This window comes from Osmia bicornis, chromosome 5 (assembly GCF_907164935.1).
Source record: "Osmia bicornis bicornis chromosome 5, iOsmBic2.1, whole genome shotgun sequence".
NCBI lineage: Eukaryota > Metazoa > Arthropoda > Insecta > Hymenoptera > Megachilidae > Osmia > Osmia bicornis.
In genome coordinates this window covers 10,361,713-10,382,399 of record NC_060220.1, presented here as the reverse complement: position 1 = coordinate 10,382,399, position 20,687 = coordinate 10,361,713, and the positions used below count along the sequence as shown (strand labels likewise).

General features: G+C 35.7%; 2 protein-coding genes across 4 annotated transcripts in view; one reads left to right on the top strand and one right to left on the bottom strand.

Moving 5' to 3' along the window:
- Positions 1-1,526: 1,526 nt before the first annotated feature.
- Positions 1,527-20,687, top strand: part of LOC114880700 (facilitated trehalose transporter Tret1) — a 104,330-nt gene continuing 85,169 nt past the window's right edge. Inside the window, exons 1-3 of one of the 3 annotated variants that reach the window (XM_046285951.1) lie at positions 1,528-2,555; positions 19,075-19,171; positions 19,277-19,540. In XM_046285951.1, the coding sequence (XP_046141907.1) occupies positions 19,524-19,540 (17 nt within the window). In that variant the 5' untranslated portion in view covers positions 1,528-2,555; positions 19,075-19,171; positions 19,277-19,523. Of the gene's footprint in view, positions 2,556-18,045; positions 18,238-19,074; positions 19,172-19,276; positions 19,541-20,687 lie in introns of those variants that run through there. The other 2 variants (XM_046285952.1, XM_046285953.1) reach the window with 2 other exon arrangements.
- LOC114881095 lies at positions 10,125-10,998 on the bottom strand. The gene has a single exon (XM_046285990.1). The coding sequence runs from the start codon at positions 10,563-10,565 to the stop codon at positions 10,125-10,127; it is 441 nt and encodes a 146-aa protein (XP_046141946.1). The 5' UTR covers positions 10,566-10,998.

Below are 20,687 nucleotides of genomic sequence, written 5' to 3'. Positions count from 1 at the left end.
GGAGAGGGCCCAAAATCGCTTATAAAGGGGCTGGTAGTCTTTGTTTAAACAGTAATTAAAGTGATATTTATAAAATTTCAAAAATTAAAACTGTAAGGGAGAATTTAATCACACCACGCGATAAAGCAAACATTTTTCCTACGAAAATCATTAAAGAAAACTGATGGTCTGCTTTCAAAACGCGTGAAACAAGCAATGATACTCATCGACGGCGTTCGTCTTTCCAATAAATGTGTGCAATGAGTACCACTGCCGGTTTCACGGGTATTGCCAAACTATGTTGCTTCTGCATTGAAAACAAAAGCGGATCAACAGTTTTCTTCGATTATATCTATAAGAAAAATGTTCATTCTATCGCGTGGTATGATCAGATTCTACAGTTTTAGTTTTTGACAATTGATGTGTTTCAGGTGTCATTGCCAATTTGATCGTTATTGAAACATATTTACATGCTTTTAACGAAGCAACACCTTGCATAATTCAATTTGGAAGAGTTCACAATATAATTTCATATTGAAAGAAACCGAATAACTTTTAAGCCAAAACGTTTAAGCACAAACCGGCTTCAAAGTTGAAAATTGACATCATTTTTAAACTCAAATTTCTAAAAAGCTAAAGTTGCTGGTCGAAAACGGTTTGTGAATTCGTATTTAGTGCATAATAACAAAAAAAAAATCCGACTTCGAAATGCACTAAAAAGTATAAAATAATTTCTATTTCATTTATATCTGTATTCCACAGCTATTAATACAATCTACTTAATCGTTAAATAGGATATTAAATATATTTCAACCTTTTCGGAGGCGGCGCAAAATTAAACATATAATTTTTTCTTTGAAAAATAATAGGAATTTCACTATATCGTGTATCTTTACCATATCATCATCGCTTATCAATTATCGTACGTAATATATTTCTGTCCACCATTTATATGATCGCAAATTTCGAAGTCGGATAAAAATCTACAAGAAATGACTATTGAATACTAATTGTTCAAATACGCGTTGAATGTGTTATTATTCACATATCTCTAGCCTACTCGGTGGATACGTTTAATACATGTGTATATACATATATCTCTTTTTATTATATGTAATTAAAATGCTGACAATGTTGTATGTAGTACATTTTATTGTTGTTGTATCTAATGTTCGTAATGTCTTATATAATATAATACTAAAGTTTGATTTATGAACTACGCTTTGAAACAGAGTAATTTATCAATTAAATTTTACTATATTTATGTACGTTGTACAAAAAATATCATATTGTACGTGGACCGTGATTTCTAATTACATCCCTTAAAAAAATATCTCTTATTTTTGTAAATTAATAAAATTGTCAGTTTTAAATAATAGTAAGGACATAGTGACGTAATCAATTCTTTCTTCATTGTTGAAATTGATCTTCGGGCATTTCCTGTCGAAGGTGAGCCAGTTAGGAGCTATCGTAACTACACCATGTATTATTATGCCCATGAGCAACGCCGAGAAAGGGACTTAATCAAAGTGAGCAGCTTATAAGAGCGCGACAGTCGAATGCTTCATTCAGTACAGTCAACGTGATTCAAGGCAAACGAGTCCCTGGTGCTTATCTAACGAACAAATTGCTTATCATTTATCGTTTTTCTATTCTTAATCATCAGTGTTATTAATTTTATACCCTTTATCGATAAACGGTGCGGATTTGCAGTTAAACGATTGATTTTTTTCAAAATTGAACTCCATCCGATGTATGTATGTTGTATTAAATCAGTATATAATAATTAAACGTCTATCTCAGCAAATATTATTCTTAATATAAAAGTGATGACCAATTTAAAAAGGTGATGGATTTATTGTGATTTGTGGGATTAATTACATTTTTCCGAGTGTAAATTATACAGAATTTTCATTCGCTAATAATATCCAAATTACATATTTTGTTTCATGAATTCATGAAAAATATTTGTTTCAAATTCTTATTATTGAACCTATTTCAAGGAATTATATTTCGAATTGAAATTATCATTGGTCTCGAGAAAGATTTAATAAATTCTAGTCTTGTTCACTTAATCAAATAATACTTACATAAGTAGATTTTGTCTGAAGATTGCTTGAAGTTAATCATTGTAAATGAAGTCAGCGAATTTTACGTAATACATCAGATTACCTAAGTGTTGTTTGATGCTGTAAGCATAATTATCTAACATTAAAATTAACATTTTCAACTAAAGAATTCATTGAACAAATTTACGACCGAAATAAGGTACTTACATTAGTTGAAAGGAGACAAAATTAAAAAGTACATAATGTGTTATAAATTCGATTCGAAAAATCCAGTCTAATGATAAGTAAAAAGTAAAACATTTTAAAGTCTATAAAAGTCACAACAGTACAAATTTTCAAGAACATAAAAAGGAAAAGTAATCGATTTCATTTATACTAAATGAATAGCGAAAAATAGAGCGAAGAATAGTAATACGTGAAGGAAACAGCGCAGCGGTCAAAGGCCATCCATCGTAAGTTCAACATACTACGAGGATGAATGGAGTTCTTGTACAGTAAGAGACAAAAGTGAGTACACATAACACTGTGTTGACAGCACGGAATTTATTCAACTTTTTATTAAAATCAATTGAAAGATATAAAGTGTACACAAACACAAATTAATGATAGAAAATATTAACAAATCTGACATGTATCGAAGGCTTATTGCATAAATATCGTATGACCATTTCTTGTGAAATTTGAGTTTTTATATGCAACAAATAGTTATATATTTATATTTATTTTATACATTCTTAAAAAAATAATATTTTTGTTTATTGTATGTCCCTAAATTTATTATTCTGGTTGCACAATGGTGTGTCCATCAAGTGGATGCGGTTTGAAAAATGTAAACCATTAAGTGTGTAATATAATAAATACAACATTTTGAATGAAAATTTTCAACAATTTAATATTTCAAAACCTGGAGGAGAATATCTGGAAATATTTAACTCTTAGCTGGTACACTTCATCAGAATAACATGGCTGGCACATTGGGATGTTTAAGACACCGACCACTAAAATATTTTCTGCAACGAAGCTATTTATTATTTTAACTTGAAAAAATTCCTAGATAATCTTTGAAAATTGTTTTAATATATTTCATAGTTAATTTTAGTAAAATTAAATATTGAACACGAAAAAAAAAATTAAAAACGTAGAAAAATCGAAAAAATAAGTTTTCACAAAAAATTTCATATAAAGGGCTAAAATTTTAGTTGGACACTGTTGAGATTGAACATTTTAAGGGAAAAAGTATGTAGTACAAAAGTCGTGGTTTCAGAAAAGGTATTTATTGGGAGAGTTGAAGGTATGAATTTTAGCCAGAAAGGAAAAAAATGCTGATTTAACTAGGGTCGTCTCATACTCCATAATGCCAGTTAAAGGTTAACATCAAATAAAAAATTTAATAAAACAGTTCCAATATCAATCGCGAAGAAAAAAATTTCCTACACTATTGGGATATTTCAGGTCAAAAGGTGTTTATTTCGTTTTCGAGGGCTCCTCAGACTTAGACGACTCTGTTCACCATTTCTGTTTCGGGTATACAGGATTGCCTCGAAATAAGCAAGTAGCTCCGGACCGAACAGCTGCTTATTTCGAAGCAGGTTGCTACATATTCGGCTTGACTTTGTTCTCGAAACGGGACGATAGAGGACGCGAGAAACGAGTGAGAGATCCGAGGTAGCGACAAATCATAAAGTGATCGGGCCAGCAGCGATGTTATTTTTTGAACAAGGATAGAATATAGCATGCCCTCTCATTCTCGCACTATGCGTTTCCGAAGGCATGTACTTACAATTAGTTTAACTAATTCCTAATTTACTAATTGCGTGTTACACTCCCTCTTATTTCTTTTGACGATTATTTTAATATTAGTGCACATCTGTGTACGAATGTTATATAATTATTGCTGTTCCAGTTAATAGGTTTTAAATAATACACAGGACACGTAATTACAAATATTCCAAATGTTCCCTAAATTATTGATATACATAAATGGATATATAATATACGAAAAGATGTTTTAAATGCCACTCTTGAAGAAATAAAGAAAATTTAAATATGTTGTAAAACTCTTTTTCATTGGCGCATCGATAAGGAGTTTTGTATATTTTGTATATTGTTGTTACTCACAGTTAATACATATCCCACTATGTCAGTATCATCCAGAGCGTGTTCTTTATTTCGAAGCAAATATTTATAAACCAAAATGACACAAATACATTCGATGTCAACGCGAAATCGTATAAGTTTTAAAACTTCAACTCGATTGCGGCACGGGTTCCTATTGTTCAATCATGCTGAGACTTTGCAATTATCATTTTTTCACCAAGTGTCAAAATTTTAGCGGGTGCGACGAAGAAAGATTGGAAATCGAAAAATAAGGGCCACCCTAGTGCCCACCTTCAATCGCCTCGGGTTGAGTAGGAAATAAAATATTAAACTTATTATTATTATTATTATTATTATTATTAAAACCATACATAGATGTGATAGCTCAGGTTAGGCTATATATTTAAATCAGGCCGCCGCGGCATGTCGCCGTCGGGCGGCCGGCAACGCTTTCCTAAAATAACAGTGTTGTTTAAATAATACCGAAAGTGTTACCGGCCGCCTGACGGCGGCCGGATTCAAATATGTAGCCTAGCCTAACAATGTCAACTATGGATTTAACACATTACCCAACGAACCGTGGGCATTATGTAAAATGTCCGGTCCATTTGTGAAATGCCTGTCCATTATATACATTGCCCAAAAGAATGGGCATTCTACACAATGCCCGGGTCATTGTACAAAATGCCCACGTTACACACATTGCCCGTACACACACATACACACTTTCCAGGCAATATCCCTACCGAAGTTCATTAGGCCAATCAACAGAGATATGTCCTGATTCGTTAATTATCAGGAAGTAGGCAACAGTTGATCCGCGGTATTCCTGACAACGGTTAGGAATTTGACAACAAAGATGCCGAATTTCACCTTTATGCTAACAACACTTACTAAATAAAGGAATTGTTCCTGAATTTTACAAGGCATTCATCAATAGCACATCATCTGCAAAAAATCACAACGTTATACAATTCTAATACCAATGGAAACTGACGAAAACGAAGAAGGAAATTCAAACCAATAATTATTTTACTCTTGTTATTTAATTAATTATTTCAATATTCTTGTAATTTGTGAATTTATATTTATTTACATTCTATTAATTTATGTAAATTTCTGTTTTCTTTTATAACAGTTTTAAAATGTTCAAGTTTATTTGTTACTATGACATTATCACATTATTCCTTATAAATTTTCCTTCATTCAAATTACAACATTTTTAAATTAAATAATTGGTACTTGTTTTTCCATATAACTTTTTAATTAAATATAATACAGTAAAGATACGATGAAAGAGAAACGCTCTGGACCAAACTTTCGCTTACATCGCATAGTTCGACAGCTTCGAACGTTGAAAAAGACAGCGCGCGAAAAAGATGATGGATCGATCAAGCAATAATAAAAACTCGGGACGGGATCAAGTTCAGTATGTACATGTTGAATGGGACGCATTTTATTAAGATAGAGGCTTTTATACTTAGCATAGATTTAATGATTAGAGATTAATGGTAAATACAAAAAACTGAACATTAAAAAAGCATATGAAGAAAACTCATAGAAAATATAACAATAAGACTTATAGAAAGCACATCTTAGAACGTAACTTCAACGCATAACCCTTTTTACTGAAGAACACAATCGTTCGCGCATGCGCATTCACCAACCGAATCATAACGGTCTTTCACATGTTCTGGTAAATGTGATTAATGTGCCGTAAACCGCAACTCTGTAAATCAAAGTGCATGCTTTTTATCCGACTTCGAAAAGGAGGAGGATACTCAATTCGATGTGTATATTTTTTTTTTTTTTTTTTTTATGTATGTTCACCGATTACGCCGATACGGATGGACCAATCAGAACGAAACCTTTTGCATCTGGTAGAGTATGTCTCCCGATTGGTCCCGTTATAAAAACATTTTGCATTTTTCCACTCCGAACGCTTTTTATTGCAGAAAAATGTACTATTTCATGTACGTGCGCCGTACGTTCGCCGATTGCATACTCCGAGACGGATAGACCAATCGGAACGAAACTTCTTGCATCTTGTAGAGTATACCTTCCACTTGGTCCCATCAGAAAGGCATTTTGCATTTTTTCATTGCTAACGATTTTTTTTGCAAGAACGTAATGCTTGATTTACATTTTTCACCGATTACCGCGAGACGGATGAATCAGTCGGATCGAAAATTTTGCATCTTGTAGAGTATATCTTCTAATTGGTCCGGCAAAAAAATTTTTGTATTTTTTCATTCCTAACGACCTTTATCGCAAAATACGTAATACTTCATTTATATCTTCCGGCGTTTATGCTGCAGGGAATGTGCCGACAGCGATGAAACCTTTCACATTTAGTAGGAGGTATATCCGCGATGATCCCACTTGCAAAAATTTATGAAATTCGTTGTTTATTAACAACTTAAATTCGGTCAATTTTTTTTTTCTATTTATGGTTATTAGCTAAGCAACAGAAATCTAAAATCACCTTACACTATCCTACAAATACTACTGGTTCCACTAAAAAGTGTAGAATAATATAATTTTTAACAAAAAAAACATCCGACTTCGAAATACCCTAAAAAGTGTAAAATAATTTCTATTTCATTAATACCAATATTCCATAGCTATTAATAATATCTACTTAATTATTAAATAGGATACCAAATACATTTCAAAGTTTTCGGAGGCGGCGCAAAATTAAAAACACCCGAACAAACGATGCTGCCAATAACGATTTGATTGCAGTATGGCAAACTTGGTAATTAATAAGTAGTAAGAGAAAAATTATAGGACCGGCTGAAAACATTTGTAATTGTAACGATTATATGAGAAATTGGCAGCACTCCTGATGTACATGCACTATACTGCAGTTCACAAGAGATCATACTTTACTCGCGCCGCTCACTAGGTCTAGATAGATTTTTAATAACGTGTTTTATTCCCCTCTACAGCTTGCTTCTTATTATACTTTGCAAACATATAAATGGTGGGCAGAAATATATGACGTACGATAACTGATAACCGGTGATGATATTGTAAAATTTCACGATACAATGAAATTCCTATTATTTGTCGCAAAAAAAAAATGATGTGAACGCAAAGTAAGAAGCAAGCTGTAACGGGGAATCACACGCACTATTAAAAATCTCCCTAGACCTCAGTAGGTCACTAGCTGGCGAGTTAAGTGCGGTCACTCGTGAACTGCAGTATAGTTAATTCGCAATGGGTTTGTTGATTCTCGTTGAATATTGTTTACTTGAAATTATCAAATGGGTGATTTATCATAGGTTGCCGACGCCGGAGTTAGCATCTTCCTAGTAGAGGAAACGTTTTTAATTTTGCGCCGCCTCCGAAAACTTTGAAATGTATTTGGTATCCTATTTAACGATTAAGTAGATATTATTAATAGCTATGGAATATTGGTATTAATGAAATAGAAATTATTTTACACTTTTTAGGGTATTTCGAAGTCGGATGTTTTTTTTGTTAAAAATTATTAAACGCATGCAAATTCCTAAAGTCTGATTCCTAACTTTGCCAGTGTTGCGAAATCTGGCAATCTGACGAAATTTTGTCATTAGAAAAAGTTGTTGTGCTAGTCTAGCACAATCCGGCACAATCAAAGAAAATTCGAAAATCTCAAATTTTTTAATCACCCCACCCTTGTTTGTTCATTTTTGACACTTAAGCTAATATCAACTTTTAACGCATGTATCTCGCAGATTGTAAGTAGCACAATTCAGCACAACTTGCAGAATTCGATTATCTGTGCCGTTCGTAAGTTATACGAATATTAAATTTTGTATTCCTAAAAATTCAACATTTTTTATCTTCAAAATGAATAGAGATATCGAGTTTCTATCGACGGCACAACGTAGCACAAGTTATCACAAATTATTAAAAAAAAAAGTTTGCTTCAGCAAAAGTGCGGGGCTAGAATAATTTTGTTTTTATTTATTTTCTTAATTGTTATTGATGTTATCGATCTCTCGTTTGCGGCACAATTCAGCACAAACATAGCACAATACGGTACAAAAAAAAAACTCAAAATTCGAAAAGTGCGGGGCTAACAATAATTTTTTTTTACATTTTCTTGAGTACGCTTTGACTTACAGAGTTGCGGTTTACGGCACAATACTGCACAAACGTAGTACAATGCAGCAAAATTTCAAAAAATACAAAATTCGAGAAGCGCGGGGCTAACATTACACATGTTCAAAACTGTTACATTGAATTCTGCCTATTCGTGTGCGTCCGTAACAACGTACGCTTTACTATGCGATCGCCGCTTTGCTACTGTTTCTGCAGGCAACAGCACAACGACCGATGATCAATATATACCTTGTGTACTTTTGTATTCATGATTTCAACGTATTGTAGCGATGACGGTAGGCGGGAATTTAAAGTAGGCTAACCTAACCTAATCTAATCTACCTAATTAGTGAATTAGGTTGGATCAAGCTAAAGTAATATTCTGGTCCCAGTTAAGCGACCAAACACATAAGCTGAGATTCAAAATTATTGAAATTAGTTAAATTTGATTTTTAAGCCCACCAGTTATGGGTATGTGTATACATATGTCGTCGCGCTGCTGCCTACAGAAACAGTAGAAAAGCGGCGTTCCGATACTAATGGCCGATGTATGTACACTCAGTCCCATCGAAGTTGTCGCAGTGAAGTTGGCGCGCTAACGCATTCACGCCGCGGCGGCGTTAGCGCGGCAACTTCACTGCGACAACTTCGATGGGACTGACAAGGAAGGTTAGGGAACCCGGAAATTCCAAAAATTATGAAACTTCGCATACAAGTACAGTAAGTCATCCGTAATACGACCCTGTTTTCCGTTGGTGCCATAATTCGGTTTTAAAGGGTGAAATTACCCCTTGAAAAAAGTTCGAAACTTTCTTTTTTGTGGAATATCTTAAAAACGGTGAGAGATATGAAAAAAAAGTTTAAACAAAAGTTGCACAGTTCTGTTGTGTTTACAAAATAGCGTCAAGAAAATTTTTGAAAAGTGCATAATTTTTTAGTTACCCCTCCCCCCCAACATTTTCTTGACGCCATTTTGTAAACACAACAGAACTGTGTAACTTTTGTTTAAACTTTTTTTTCATATCTCTCACCGTTTTTAAGATATTCCACAAAAAAGAAAGTTCCGAATTTTTTTCAAGGGGTAACTTCACCCTTTAAAACCGAATTATGGCACCAACGGAAAACAGGGTCGTATTACGGATGACTTACTGTACTTGTATGCGAAGTTTCATAATTTTTGGAATTTCCGGGTTCCCTAACCTTCCTTGTGAGTGTACACGGTGCGAGAAATCTCGTGCGTGAAAAGCGTTCGAGGCTCGCATCTCGAAACTTGCATGCGTGAAGACGTTGACACGGTTCGAGAAATAAATCGGATGTTGTAATGCGTTTCGAGCTCAGTACTTAAAATGGACTCTGTGAATGAAGGTCTTGCTGTAGTTAGCGTCATGTTGAGTGATTATATAATTAAAAAGTTAATACAAACAAAAAAGAAAAAAAAAGAAAAGAAAAGAGTGTGGGTAAAAAACTGGATCGATGGACGCAGATATTTTGGAGCTTTTGATCAATTAGTGAAAGAATTGCGAAACGAAGATGTGGCTGCATTTCGAAACATATTTAGACTTAGTCCAGACCAATTTGATGTTTTATTGCAAAAAGTGCACCCACTTATTGAAAAAAAGTGGACAAATATGCGTGAGCCTCTGTCATCAAAACTCAAATTAGAAATTACTTTACGTTATTTATGTTCGGGTGACTCGTTTAGTAGTTTGATGTACATATCTGTTTCGAGTGCCAAGTACTACAATATCCCGTTTTATACCTAAAGTTTGTGATGCCTTGACAACAGTTTTGAAAGAATATTTACAGGTAAGTGTAAAAAATACAGGATAATATTTATGTATTGTTTTATTTTATGAACATTTTGATAAATATATAAAATTAAAGTAATTAAAAATAGGATATAGAATCATCGATAGAATCTTGAGAAAAATCGGAAGTAGTGCTGGTAGTTCCTGGTGTATTGCTCATTACATAATTAGGAACGGGAGAATGACTGTTTTGAGAAGGGCTATTATTACTATTTCGCTGTAATTGTCTGCTTAATAGCTGCATACGATAATTTATACGCTTTCTAGTAATTAACTGTTGGATTTCCAACTGCAATTGAAGCGCATCTTCCAACGATATATTATTTAATTGCGCAGAAATGCTTTGTCTGAATATATCAAATTCGGTTTTTTTCGACGTCACGATTGCATTGACTGAAATAGCTTCTAATCCATGTAGGGCTGATAGAAATTTTTCATCAGCTTCGTCACTATCTCTTTTTCTTTTTTTGTTTCTTGAAGTGTCCAGAAAATGTTGGTTATGAGTAAATAGTTGATTCATGGCTCGTTGGTTGTTGCTGAAACATAGTCCCAGTTTGGATTACTGGTTCCTCCAAAACATTAACATCTATTTCATTTGATGCTGTTAGATCAACAATTGTACTATGATTTGAAACGTTTTTTATTTGGTTTCGTTCGTCGTCTTCAGTAACATTTGTGTGATCAACAATCTAAAAATGAAAAATATATATTCTTATCATGTTTAATATGTTACTTTATTACAGGTACCCTCTACGTTTGAGAAATGGGAGCGTATTCAACGCGGATTCGAACATCATTGGAATTTTCCAAACGTAATTGGCGCTTTAGATGGAAAACATGTAAATATAATTTTGCCCATCAGCAGTGGATCAGATTATTATAATTATAAAGGAAATTACAGTATAGTACTAATGGCGCTTGTGGACGATGACTATCGATTTACATATACAGGGTGTTCGACAACAGGTGGGCAATATTTTAAGGGGTGATTCTAGGGATCAAAATAAGACGAAAATCAAGAATAACGAAATAGCGTTTACGGCTTTGTTTTCCAGTTATTAACGTTTAAAAATTCGAGTAAAAAGCGCCAGAAACCTGCAATTCGCTCAGCACCGACAACCGAACGTCAGGTCAGCAGGGGTCGGTACATTCATAACCAAGAATCGAAGCCGAATGCTGCAGTACCGAGAAACAGAATAGCATGAGGTAAGTTTCTACTATTCAACGATTCTTGGTTATGACTGTACCGACCCCTGTTGACCTGACGTTCGGTTGTCGGTGCTGAGCCAATTGCAGGTTTCTGGCGCTTTTTACTCGAATTTTTAAACGTTAATAACTGGAAAACATAGACAGGGGTGTGGTTCATACAGATGCACAAAAGTCATCATTTGATTATCGTTCCACTTTGACATTCTTGCAGAAATGATGTTTCAACGTTCACGACGACAGACAGAATAAAAATTCATTTTTCATGCTCGGAAATATATGACGATGCTTGCTATTGTTTCACTAGCGTTTGTTCCAATAATTGTGGTAACAATTACTTTAGATTCGATAATGTGAGTGAGTGGACATAATTCTTAAAAGTGAAACTGTTTATTTCGCACATAAATTTTAATGTTTTATAATAAGAAGCTTATTATTATGTTATATTATAAAACTACATTATGTTTTCTCCTAATTATCTTAGGAAAAATAAATTATGATAAACAAAATCAAAAATGTTATATCAGATATTATTTTATGCCACAAAAATAAGATGAACCTAACATTATTTCGGCCACTGTATACCCTTTTGTTTACAACACCCCCAAGTTAAAGGACTTTTCCTTCAGAAGGGGAAACACGCTGATAGAACGCACATAGCCTGCCTGGCCTGTCGTTCTTCCCGAATTCATTTTCGTGCGAGTCACGAACAAGAGCTCGCCAAATTTCCAACATGTTGGAAACCGATTCGAGCTCGTGCATGCTAATATGCGTGCACGCACGTGAAACGTGTACACGATACGAGCTCGCATGCGAGTAGCATTCGAGGGCTTCTCGTACGAGATTTCTCGCACCGTGTACATCGGCCATAACGGGTACGTTGTCACACATGAATAGGTAGAATTTAATGCGATAGTTTCGACAGTTTTTCGAAAATATCTCAAAAACTAAGACCGAGCGACGGTTGTATGTATAGGAAAAAGTTGTGTAAAAGGTTGATGTCCACAACATATTTAAAAATCATCGAAATCGGAGGTGTTGTCGGTAATCTAAATAATTACCGAAAAAGTTGCACAAAGTGTTGAATTTTACAACATATTTGAGGGTCATCAAAATTCATGAGGGCGTCACACATCGATAAGTTGACTATAAGCTATCTACACTTGTAAAATTTTAACCTATTAAATAAAAGTCAGTTGAGCAGAAAAGGAAAGGAGCTTCATGTCAGTTCTTACGACCCGCCTAAGAGGAAGGTAAGTGAGACTATTTGTTTGGGAGACAATAGTCGGGGAAGACGGCGCGGGCCTTCCCCCCACTTTCGTTACGGGCTAAATTCCGTAACGTTCTAATTAGTTGTTCGACAAACACCGAACCGTTGAGAGTTAACGTCGGAGCGACGGCTTCCCCGCGTGTGACAATCGCGTGTGTCCAACTCTCACGCTCGTACATTGAGTTGTCGCCAACATAAACCTTTAATAAACAAATTATTGTGTGTTCGATACACCTGCTGAATTGTTCACTTTCTACACCCGCTTTCCGCGCGACGCGCGTCCAGAACTTCGAGCGTTCTGCCGAACGCTTGACCGGCCAAAGAGTCGAACCTGCTGAGTCCCGCTCGTTCTCTAATGAACAAATAAATGCTCCTTCGAGCCGGATCGAAGTCTAAATCGCAGAATCGTCATTAAAGTGCCGGAAAAGCGAAGTGAAAGTGCTAGAAATCTTGAACATTAACGGTCGTTATCACCAGATTTGTGTCGATACGACCTTGTGAAGAATGTAAACAGTCAACGTACTTGCTCTTCGACGAGTCTCTTTGTTTAAAGTGGGTCATCCCGTGCCAGTGTCAATAGTTGATTGTCGTTTCGACGCGAGCAAAAGGAAACACAGATGAGTGTCCCTGCTGCATCGGCGGCCGCTGCCGATGTCTTGGCACGTCTGCTCGCGGCTCAACGAGTGCTGGGCCAAACCATTGCCCGGGCATTGACCAACCTCAAGAAGCTCGGGAAATCGAGGATTACCGCAGCCGTCCTACGCAGTCGTATGATCATCCTGACTGACACCTGGGGGAGATTCCAGGACAACCACGTGAGCATCGAGAGCCTGGTGACGTCCGAGCAGAAGGAGCAGCTGAGCTACTTCACCGCCGATGAGTATTATGCTACCGAGGAGCAGTACCTCGAAGTAACCGATTATTTTTCGGAGTATTTAGCGAAGCTCGTTAGTCCCGCGGGTAGCGAAGTAAGTCGCGGAAATGAGTCGTCGACGCTCGCGAGCCGAGGCAGTACCGTAAGACTCCCCCGGATTGACTTACCGAAAGGGTATAGCCGGATAAGATGGTCAAAAGTGCCCCCAAACCAAATTCGACTTGCTATGAATCATTCGATAGGTGATCAAAAAAAACCAGTCTGTGCCAAGTTTCAACCCTGTATCTCATCTGGGAGGGTAGTTACGGGTAAAATGTGATTGCGAGGTTTTTGGCCAATTTCTCCTATTTAATGACATTCGAAAATTCTGAAAAAAAATCGGAGACATTTCTACTTATGAGGCACATATTACAGAATTTTTTCAGATTTTTATATTGAAAACTGAAGCCGTGAAAAATCAAAAACGTCGAAAAATCCTGAAAAATGGCGATTTTGTATTGAAGGAGATGAGGTCCTACGATCATATTTTGTTTATAAGTGTATATTATTGATACTATTATCCTCAATTTTTTTCAGATTTTTGGCAGAGGTGCGCCATAGTTAAAAAAATTAAAAACCGATTTTTTCGCTGTTTTTTGCGTGTTAGAGGTACTTATTCAACGAATTTTCGTCTGTTATTTATCAAATACATGGTATATACACTGTTCAATGTTTTTACATGCAGTGGAATAGAATAGGAATTAAACTAAACTTTCAAAGTTTTCAGAGGCGGCGCAAAATTAAAAACTTTTCCTCTACTAGGAAGATCCTAACTCGGGCATCGGCAACCTATGATAAATGACCCATTTGATAATTTCAAGTAAACAATATTCAACGGTAATCGACATACCCATTGCAAATTAACTATACTGCAGTTCACGAGTGACCGCACTTAACTCGCGCAGCTCACTAGGTCTAGGGAGATTTTTAATAGCGTGTGTGATTCCCCTTTACAGCTCGCTTCTTACTTTGCGTTCACATCATTTTTTTTTCGAAACATAATAGGAATTTCATTGTATCGTGAAACATTACAATATCATCACTGGTTATCAGTTATCGTACGTCATATATTTCTGCCCATCATTTATATGATCGCAAAATATAATAAGAAGCAAACTGTAGAGGGGAATAACACACGTTATTAAAAATCTCTCTAGACCTGGTGAGCGGCGCGAGTTAAGTATGGTCTCTCGTGAACTGCAGTATAGTGCATGTACATCAGGAGTGCTGCCAATTTCTGATACAATCGTTGCAATTACAAATGTTTTCAGCCGGACCTATAATTTTTCTCTTACGACTTATTAATTACCAAGTTTGCCATACCACAATCAAATCGTTATTGGCAGCACCGTTTGTTCGGGTATTTTTAATTTTGCGCCGCCTCCGAAAACTTTGAAATATATTTAGTATCCTATTTAACGATTAAGTAGATATTATTAATAGCTATGGAATATTGGTATAAATGAAATAGAAATTATTTTACACTTTTTAGTGCATTTCGAAGTCGGATTTGTTTTTTGTTACAAATTATTTTATCTCAGACTTTTTAGTGGAACCAGTAGCATTTGTAGGATAGTGTAAGATGATTTTGGGTTTCTGTTGCTTAGCTAATAACCATAAACCGACAAAAAATTAACCAAATTTTAATGGTTAATAAACAACAAATTTCATACATTTTTGCGAGTGGGATCATTGCGGATATACAAGGTACCACGCGACTACCTCGACAGCCGAAGAGGGATGATTGCTAAGGTGATTCTACACAACTTTATCTTTTGCCAAAATGTTGGTTCGTTTTCGAGTTATTAAACAAAAAACACCGATCAATCCGAGCGCGTACAACACGCGGGCTCAGGGACTGCAATGTCGGCTACGAAAACCGGATCTGACGTAGGTCGCGAACGAACGGCTTGGTATCCCGTTGGCATAGCACAATAAAAAAACTGAATTGGTAGAACATTTTTAGTCGTTTAAAATGAATACGGAACCTAATCTCTTGTCGCCTGTCCTTGCAGAGTAACATGAAGGAATAGATTTTTTGCTATAACAATGGTTATAAACAAATTCCATAAATTTTTGCAAGTGGGATCATCGCGGATATATCTCCTACTAAATGAGAAAGGTTTCATCGCAATCGGTACATTCCCTGCAGCATAAATGCCGGAAGATATAAATGAAGTATTACGTATTTTCCGATAAAAGTCGTTAGGAATGAAAAAATGTAAAATGCCTTTTTGACGGGACCAATTGGGAGAAATACTCTACAAGATGCAACAAGTTTCTTTCCGATTGGTCCATCGGTTTCGCAGTAATCGGCGAACGTACGCCGCACGTACATGAAATAGTACGTTTTTTTGTAATAAAAAGCGTTCGGAATGAAAAAATATAAAATGTTTTTTTAACGGGACCAATCGGGAGACATACTCTACCAAATGCAATAGGTTTCGTTCCGATTGGTCCATCCGTCTCGGCGTAATCGGTGAACATACATAAAAAAAAATATACAAATGGAATTGAGTATCCTCCTCCTTTTCGAAGTCGGATAAAAAGGTTCGAATCTATTCGGCCAAGGTACGAATATACAGTGCAGTTCACCAGAGTCCATAACTGCGAAAAGACCAGTTTTTGTTCTTTCGTGCGCATCTTCGCCCTGATTGGCGATACTCTCACTTTCATACGCTTGCGCACAGCGTCACTGGGGCGTCTCCACGCGATGCATCTACGCGTAAGTGCATCATTTGGAGTGTATAACGGGTAGCACGGTTCTTGTACTCACGTGTATCATTCTGTATTCTTCCTATTCAACCGTACTATTGTTTCACCCTGTATATTAAACTCGTGGTTTAAGCGACTTGCGGAGTGGGAGTTCGAGGCTCGTTTTGTTCCCCACCATCTTCCAACCTGCGCGTCGCAGTTATGGACTCTGGTGAACTGCATGTAAGTTAGTACTTGGAAGTACTGTTTACGTTTTTTAAAATACTTACGAATGGTTCGAAGTTTTCTCGTCTGGGTTCGAGTCTACTTAAAAGTACTTCTGTTTTTCTTTAAAGTACTACTTATGAAACATTTGAAACTATCCAGTTAGATTCGAACCTACTTATACAATAATATACTTGATCCCATCCCTATGCAATACCCTCCTAGTTGAGATACAGAGTTGAAGCTGAAACATTTTATCCTGCTATATCTTTTAGCGGTTAAAAAGCCCATACTTCGTTTACAAAATTGATGTTACCCTTCGTTTTCCACGCTTGAAGTGGAACTAGATCTTTTTGTTCACATACTGTAAAAGCATCATATACAATAGAAGCAACTATATCATCTTAGTACCGTTAATAACTTTATAGACATTGGTTTATAACAGGTGTTACGTTCCGAACAGAGATTTTTACACATTCGCCTTGTGTTCTTCCCCCCCCCCCTTTTTTCATTGGATTGTCCTCCGCATTAACTGGCGGTATCGTTAACGTCACCATCATAGAATTGTCCTCAGTGTTGTCAATTCGAGTCATGTTTAGGCGAAAGCCATGTCTGTTCCCCTCTTTCCGCCTTCTTGAAAGTGATCCCCCTCATTTTGGGATTTGTTTAGGCGAAAGCCATGTTGTTCCCCCCCCCTTTTTCTGTCTCTTTTGATGGGCCTGTTCCCATCATCTTGATCCGTCGTACCCTTGACCTTGGTCGGAGGTGCGAACGAAAACCATGAACATCGATAGCTTGTTTTGCATTCCGGACCTCCCTTGATTGAGCGCGGAACGATCTTTGATGTTTCGAGATGGTCTATCTTTTCCAGACATAATTCCGATTGTTAGCGTAACAAATTCCTTCCTCGAAATCAGCGTGGTCCCACGACTCAAAATCACGTGTCGACTTTGGTTCTGAGTATCGCCGGATGTAAACCCGAAAACATCATTCGTGTGGTCCGATAATCTTGACCACTCTGGAGCGTTCCTTATCGGTTTCGCGAAAATGATCGAAATTCCTCATACATACATTATAGTAGTCCAGGTTTTCTACTAATTCACTAAACACCGTAATGTTGTATTTCCACCACGCCGGTCGGTCCAGGTTGCGAATTTAAATGTTTATTTAGCATTCTTTCAAATTCAGTAATCTGCAATAATTTTGGAAAGCATGTTTCCTCCCTACAACGTTGAGATCAAAACAATTTTTGTAAAATTTATTATATTTTAATGAATAACGAAATCTTTAGTATGACAGGAAGAGTGAAGGAATATTCGCGAATTAGAAAGAGAAAGATTGAAATAGAGAAAGGAACGTACATATCCCTGCTGCACCACCGATAAGCAAATCCCGCCTCCTTGCGCATCGACACCGCCGCCTAATTCGTTAGGCGCACAACAACGCAATGTAAACAATTTCGGACGAGGCCCACTCTGGTCTTCTCCGAGAGGTGCAGATTGCGACACTCTTCGACGTACAATCGCGAGCAGCGTGTCGGCGGGTCCGCGAAGTGGTTCAGAGACAAGTTTTGTTCTAAGTTGTTCGAAAATAGCAAATAGGGCAAAAGACTCTATCTTCGTGTATTCATTTTACCTTTTTTCATTTATTCCGATTATTATTTTGTTCATTATTTTTATTCTTCAATTTAATTTTATTTCTTTATAAATACTTATATTTACGCAGTTTTAGTTTAATAGACTTTGCAGTAGTTCACGCGTTAGGATTGTGTAACGGTGCGATAGTTGAAGGTGTGTGCGTTCTGCTCCCCTGCCTTCAGAAATCAGCCAACAGAGAAACGGCAGAGAATTTGGATTACTATACGGAATTTTTCCCCATAATCCGGTGAGTCGTTTCCATTACTCTTCCGGTCGTTTCACGAATATTTTGTCAAGGAATCTCCAGTAGTCAAAATTGGCTACGTCAATTTTGATTCTGAGAGTCTCTCCAATTGGAGATTCCTTATTCTAAATTGTAATTGATCACATGTATTTGTCTGTTTCCGGCCAATAATTGTGTGTCTCAAAACTAAATTGTTCATGAGTTAAATCTGCATTTCCTTATATTTAATCGCATCATTATATTTCATTACATTTCTATATTTTATACCTATTATTATTATATTTCAATATTTTATAAACTACATTATATTTCAACATTATATATATATTCTTCACATTCCAATGTTTTATATATTTCAATATTTTATGTATTCCATTATACTTTAACATTTTTATTTTTATAATATACCATTTGATTCATTTTAATCAAATCTAATTTTCTTTGACATAACCTTTTATTAGCCTCCTTCATAAATCCTATCATATTAGCGATCTGATGAAAGGGCCCGTATGGGACTAGCGTATCTCCGAACTCACAAAATATTTAATAAAGTTTCCGGCTTTACGGCGTCACACGCGCCGCACGTAACACAGGATTGGTGCATCATTCTTTATATAGGAGTTTCTTAAGTACACTTTCAAAACCATAATCTACATCATTACGTAACTAGATATTTGTTTAGATTGCCCAGAATATTATATTCCGCTATATTATCACTTTGATTTTAATAGAATACTATAGAAAATATTATATGAATTTTATGATAGGAACATGTATACTCACCCTTGACTCTGACTGTATACGATCTAATAATGGTTATGTTAATTTCATTCGTTCTAGTTAATCATCATCAAGATCGTTGCGATAAAGAAACGCGTTCATAGCTACTAGGACGTCGCTTTTTTCTTTGTGTAATGAAGAGAGATTCTTATCGAAGGTAATTATTTGGAATTTAAAGTACGTTAATTGTTGGTCACGTCTCGTATGACGAGAAGTTGGCGACAATCTTTGGTCAGAAAAATGAAAAATTTTGATTCCGCAGATTCTTAAAAGAAGCCGATTACCACAGGAAAGTTGAAGACAGTAGAATACAATTAAAAGCTTAAGCCCAAGTATTTCTATAAAAACTTAAGAACTCAAACTTTCTATAAAAAAATGAAAAAGAAATGAGAAGAAAGAGAGAAGTAAATAAGAAATTACAAGGACTTATGGATAGAAGTTAAATTTGTGTCATTAAAAACGTTAATGAAAGATTTTCAGAATATCTAATATTGAAAAATTAATACAATATGGCATCAACAGAAAGGTAAGTTAATAACTACTATTAAGTATAAATTAAAAAATAATATACTTTTTAAGTAGCCGCTTGATAATTCTCTGTCATATGTACCTACATGTAATTTTCCGTTACGAACACAGCGTGTTCATTAGGTGGGCCGAAAAAATTCAAAAATTTTGTTTTTCTAGTCGTAATATCGCGGAAAAGTTGCAAATTAGGTAGGCAAAAGAAAGAAAAAAAAATAAATTAAATCGATTGATGTCTTCCGGTCGCGCATCCGAATTAAAGTTTGTGAAAATCGGCAAAAATTCACATTTTTACGATAATTTTTAATACGATCGAACCTGCCATGATCCCAATGTAATAGCTCAAATTGTTATGTATCAGAACCACCGAAAATAATGTTTCAAAAAATACTTAAATTGGTTAATCAGTTCTGCTCGAGCAACTGAAGTAGACAGACGTGTGTATCAATGGTCGCTGCCGAACGGTAGAAATTTCAAAATGTAGCATCAAATACCATCAGTCAAAATTTCAACTAACGGCGAAAATGATTTGATAAACAAAGTTACAAATATGCTAATTTTGTAAACAATAACTATCCTACCAAGATGAAAATTGGAAGGTAACAACAGCTGATAACAAGCGTAAAATAATCCCAACTACAACCACTACACAAACCCTCGATATAGAAACGCAACAGTGGTTACAAGACATCCCACTCCGAAATCCTTTCAGCCCACTGACAGAAGAAGTAGAAATGGAACCTAAAGGAAAAACCACAACACATCTTGTTAAACCATCATCGATCTACATCGATGCCCAAATAATAGATTCCCTTATTGAACTGTTAACACTAGGTTTACGGACACCCGTCAAATTGACGGGTAAAGAAAACCGATTAATTTAATTCAAAAACAATTACGATCTTAACAGACTTAATAAAAGTTAATTAAATTTGATAGGATTGCATAAATAATCACAAACTTATACAAACTTTTACTGTTCATACATTTATTCCGCGCATTTTTTGCAGGCATATTCTGTTGTCTGTATACATTTTCCACAAACGTTCTTTTTGCATTTAATACAAATACCCTTACTTCTATTTTTGATCCAATAGCCGATTTTACACGATTTGCGCAGTTGCGAACTGCTAGTGGATGAAAGGAGA